Source organism: Vidua chalybeata, chromosome 19 (assembly GCF_026979565.1).
Source record: "Vidua chalybeata isolate OUT-0048 chromosome 19, bVidCha1 merged haplotype, whole genome shotgun sequence".
Lineage (NCBI taxonomy): Eukaryota > Metazoa > Chordata > Aves > Passeriformes > Viduidae > Vidua > Vidua chalybeata.
Window position 1 is genome coordinate 968,773 of NC_071548.1, and position 4,993 is coordinate 973,765.

Consider the following 4,993-nt stretch of genomic DNA (forward strand, 5'->3'; position numbering starts at 1 on the left):
TGGGGCCACTGTGTGCACTCCAGGACCTCCTCGGGTGTGGCAAACAGCGCCCAGATCCCTGTGGAGCCACCTGCAAGGTGCAACGTGGGCTGGCCCTTCAGGCTGGGGGTGCCAGGGGGGCTTCAAAGAGCTGGGCTGGGGCAGGAGTGGTCCAGCCTGCTGGCAGCTTTCACGAGGATGTGCAGGGAAGAGCCCTCTTGGCTCCTGGCCCGAGGGCCAGCTGAGGCACAGGTGGCACTCTGGGACAGGTGAGGTGACAGGGAACCTTCTCTGGGGAGGTTTTCACCTGCACGTGGCCAGTGGTGGCTCACGGGCCACCTGAAGGTGCTGAGCTGGCCAAGGACGGGGCTCCTGCCCGCCCTGAGGCCGTGGAGCTCCTGCTGCACCTGGGGCACGGCTTGGGGAGGTGCTGGAAGCCCCCAGGGCAGGGACACAAGAGCAGAGCCCCCCGTGGCTGCTCGGGGGTCTTTGCTGGGCCCTTCAGTGTCACCCGGGGCTCTGGTGGGACTGCAGGGCGGGGGGCAGTGATGGGGGTGAGGAGGATGAGGGCAGGATGAGGAGAGGAGGAAGATGAGGGCAGGGTGAGGGACGGGCAGTGATGGGGGTGAGGAAGATGAGGGCAGGGTGAGGGACGGGCAGTGATGGAGGGGAGGAGGATGAGGGCAGGGTGAGGGACGGGCAGTGATGGAGGGGAGGAAGATGAGGGCAGGGTGAGGGACGGGCAGTGATGGAGGGGAGGAAGATGAGGGCAGGGTGAGGGACGGGCAGCAGGGGTGAGGAGGGGAGGAGGATGAGGGCAGGGTGAGGGACAGGCAGTGATGGAGGGGAGGAGGATGAGGGCAGGGTGAGGGACGGGCAGTGATGGGGGTGAGGAAGATGAGGGCAGGGTGAGGGACGGGCAGTGATGGGGGTGAGGAGGATGAGGGCAGGGTGAGGGACGGGCAGTGATGGGGTGAGGAAGATGAGGGCAGGGTGAGGGACGGGCAGCGGGTGTGAGGAAGATGAGGGCAGGGTGAGGGACGGGCAGCGGGGGTGAGGAGCCCAGCCCCGCTGCAGGACTCGCTGCAGGATGTGCAGCTCACCCCGCGCTGCCGCCCCAGAGGCTCCCGGCACCCCTTCAGTGCCGGATTCCTTGGAGTGGCCCCGCAGCGTCGCAGCGGGGACACCGCGGCAGGCAGGACCGTGCCCCGTGTCCCTGCCCTCCACGCCTGACGCCAGCTGCTCGCCCACTCCCTGGCCAAGCGGGCCAGCGGGAGCCCTTTAAAGGCGAACGGGTTCCTCCGCATTCACTCCGCCGGAGCTGTCCCTGCTCTGTCCCTGCCCTGGCCCTGCCCTGGCCCCGCTGCAGCCTTTGCGCAACGCGCCCTCCTCAGACGCAGCCGGCTCCTGGTGTCCCAGGGGTGTCGCGGCGTCCCCAGGGTGTCCCGGAGCTCTCCCGGGCCAGCCCCGTGTCTGGGGACAGCCGTGCATGGAGGGGCCGCTGCCCCGGGGCGCCACAGCAGGTAAGGGGACTTTGGGGCACGGGGGAGCGCGGGGTGAGGGAGGGAGAAGCCATCCCTGGTCCCTCCTGAAGCAGGGCAGGAGCCTGGATCTGTTCCCTGCCTGGGGAGGGGGCTCCTGGCGTCCGGGGCAGGGTGACAGCCCTGCAGGGGGAGGGCAGGACCTCAGACACGGGAGGGTGTCCGTGGCACAGTGCTGTGTGAGAAAAGGGGTGCAGGCTGGGCGGGGTCTGGAAACGCCACCAGGTCTGGAAAAACCTGCAGCTTCATGCAGGTCTGGCTCCTGAGCCGGTCTGGGAGGGCGAAGCCGAACATCCTCCCTCTCCCTTCTCTTCTCTGCCCTCTCCCTTCGTGCCTGGGGAGATGCAGGGCAGAGCTTCAGCCCTGTCTGGGGCTGGGGGCACCCCACACTGCTCGGGGCTGGGCTGGGCTGGCTCTGCCTTCCCTCCTCTCTGGCTAAGCCCGGCACGGGCTTGCTGCACCCAGCTCCAGCCTGAGCGTGCCCACGGCCTGGAGGTGCCACGGCCTGGCCACCAGCACGGCCTGGCCACCAGCCCGGGCCATCCCCCAGCAGCCTGGAAGGAGCCCAGTGAGGGTGTCTGCTGCCTGCCCCGGCTGTGTCACCTCCCTGGCCGTGTCACCTCCCTGCTCCACCAGCCTGGCTGCTCCAGGCTCCCCCGGGAGAGGTCTCTGGGATGGGAGCAGCTCCCTGTCCTTGGCAGGTTCCATCGTGGGATGGCAATGCCCAGCTCCCAGCAGCTGAGCTCAGAGGCACTGGAGACACAGTCTGAGCCTGGAATGGCACAGTGAGCCTGGAATTTCTGTGCCAGGAATGGCACAGTTTGTACCAGGAATGGCACACTCTGAGCCTGGAATTTCTGTGCCAGGAATGGCACAGTTTGTACCAGGAATGGCACACTCTGAGCCTGGAATTTCTGTGCCAGGAATGGCACAGTTTGTACCAGGAATGGCACAGTCTGAGCCTGGAATTTCTGTACCAGGAATGGCACAGTTTGTACCAGGAATGGCACACTCTGAGCCTGGAATTTCTGTGCCAGGAATGGCACAGTTTGTACCAGGAATGGCACAGTCTGAGCCTGGAATTTCTGTACCAGGAATGGCACAGTTTGTACCAGGAATGGCACAGTCTGAGCCTGGAATTTCTGTGCCAGGAATGGCACAGTCTGAGTTTGGAATGGCACAGTGAGCCTGGAATTTCTGTACCAGGAATGGCACAGTTTGTACCAGGAATGGCACACTCTGAGCCTGGAATGGCACAGTCTGAGCCTGGAATTTCTGTACCAGGAATGGCACAGTTTGTACCAGGAATGGCACAGTCTGAGCCTGGAATTTCTGTGCCAGGAATGGCACAGTCTGAGCCTGGAATTTCTGTGCCAGGAATGGCACAGTTTGTATCAGGAATGGCACAGTCTGAGCCTGGAATTTCTGTGCCAGGAATGGCACAGTTTGTACCAGGAATGGCACAGTCTGAGCCTGGAATTTCTGTGCCAGGAATGGCACAGTCTGAGCCTGGAATTTCTGTGCCAGGAATGGCACAGTTTGTATCAGGAATGGCACAGTCTGAGCCTGGAATTTCTGTACCAGGAATGGCACAGTCTGAGCCTGGAATGGCACAGTGAGCCTGGAATTTCTGTACCAGGAATGGCACAGTTTGTACCAGGAATGGCACAGTCTGAGCCTGGAATTTCTGTGCCAGGAATGCAGCAGGCACGGCTCTGCCCAGGGGCTCAGCCCCCTGCCCCTGTGCTTTGGCAGCCAGGGAATTTTTGCCCTGCAGGGCTCTCCTCGCACCATCCCTGCCCAGGGGCAGCACGGGGAGGTCGAACCCTGCCGAGAGCGGCCAGGCCGTGCCAGGCACCCATCGCACGCTGTGAGGGGTGAAGGGCAGTGCCGAGAGAGCAGGGAGCAGAGCCGAAGAGAGGGACGGTGCTAATCGCTGCCACCAGAGCCTGATTAACCCCTCGTGCCTCTCCCCGGCCAGCACAGCAGCGATGTCCGAGACCTCCCCCAGCAAGGAGGCTGCCGCGGCCGAGTGCCCCGTGTGCTACGAGAAGTTCCAGCCCCTGGAGGCCACGCACCGGCGGCTCAGCTGCGGCCACAGCTTCTGCCACGACTGCCTGGTGAAGTGCCTGCTGTCGGCCAAGCTGGACGGGCACGTCCAGAGCAGCATCGTGTGCCCCGTGTGCCGCTTCGTCACCTTCCTCAGCAAGAAGAAGGCTCTGTGGCCGCCCAAGGGCACCGACCCCCGCGCGCTGGAGGTGCCTCTGTCGCCATCCTCCCTGTCCCAGCTGGCCAAAAGCGAGGCCAGCAACACGCTGGTGGTGCCCAGCCACTTCGTGATGCCGGTGCAGAGCCTGGAGCGGTGCCCGGCGGGCCCGCAGGGGCTCCCGGGGGTGCTGGCACGGCAAGCCCACATCTTTGTCATCAGCGAGCGCGGCATGCCGCTGGTGGCCGCGGACTGCGGCTCGCTGGCCGGGCGGAGCGGCGCGGACACGGCCAGCTCGGTGTCGTCCAGCGCGGCGCTGGGGCTGCAGTGCTGCCAGTCGCCCATGGCCCTGGCCGTGCTGCTCGTCCTGACCGTGGCCATGCTGGCGGCCGTGCTCCCGTGGCTACTGCTGGTCAGGAGGGACTTGTAGCCCGGGTGGCAGAGAGAACTGGCGAATCATCAAAAGTAAAAAAGGAGTTAATCCTAACGGAGAATTGTACTCGGACATTTCACACGCACAGGATCTGTTGAATGTGTCATCTTCATTCCCAGAAGGAAGCTGAAATAAAGGAAATCAGATTTGACAAGCAGGACTTCCCTGTCATGAAGCTCTGCTGGCTGGGACTGATGGCTGCATTGTCCTCCAGGTATTTTTCGGTATCTTCCAGAACGGTTTTTTCCATGATTTTACCGGGCACTGAAATGAGACTGACAGGGCAGTAACTTCCAGGGTCCTCCCTCTTGCCCTTCTTGAAAATCAGGGCAATATCATCCAACTGCCAGTCCACTGGGATTTCTCTGGATTCTGAAAACACCGGGGTGGTGTCGCTGCTGCTGGGACACAGCTGGGCTGGAGCTTCTCTCTGAGGGCTCCTGGAGAAAGCCCAGAAGCAGCTCCGGGTGAAGCTCTCTCATCTGGCCCGGGACTGAGTGGACTCTCAGACGTTCCTGCAGATCTCCAGCTGCTCGCAGGGTCACTGGTGGCATTTTCTGTCCCTTTTGGTTAAGATATGGCAGGCCAGAGCCTGCTGGTGGCTTCCTGCAGGGTGGCTGTGGAGAGGATCCTCCTGCACCCTGTGACAGCACCCGCAGGGCCGAGGGGGCCGGGCTGCTCCTGCCAGCTCTGGGTGGCACCGGGCACAGCCAAGGGCTCTGGGGGGCCAGGCTGCCGGGCTCTGGGGCTCTGGAGGTCCCCAAGCTCCCAGGGCATCGGGATCATGGCGATGCAGCCAGCCTGGAGCAGAAACTCACGGCTTCCATCCCGGGA

The 4,993-nt window shown here is 63.5% G+C and overlaps 1 protein-coding gene across 1 annotated transcript; it reads left to right on the forward strand.

Annotated features, from left to right (window-relative positions):
* Positions 1-1,429: 1,429 nt before the first annotated feature.
* On the forward strand, positions 1,430-4,692 carry RNF222 (ring finger protein 222). Its single transcript, XM_053960585.1, has 2 exons — positions 1,430-1,502; positions 3,502-4,692. The coding sequence occupies exon 2, from the start codon at positions 3,512-3,514 to the stop codon at positions 4,154-4,156; it is 645 nt and encodes a 214-aa protein (XP_053816560.1). The 5' UTR covers positions 1,430-1,502; positions 3,502-3,511; the 3' UTR covers positions 4,157-4,692.
* Positions 4,693-4,993: the final 301 nt, after the last annotated feature.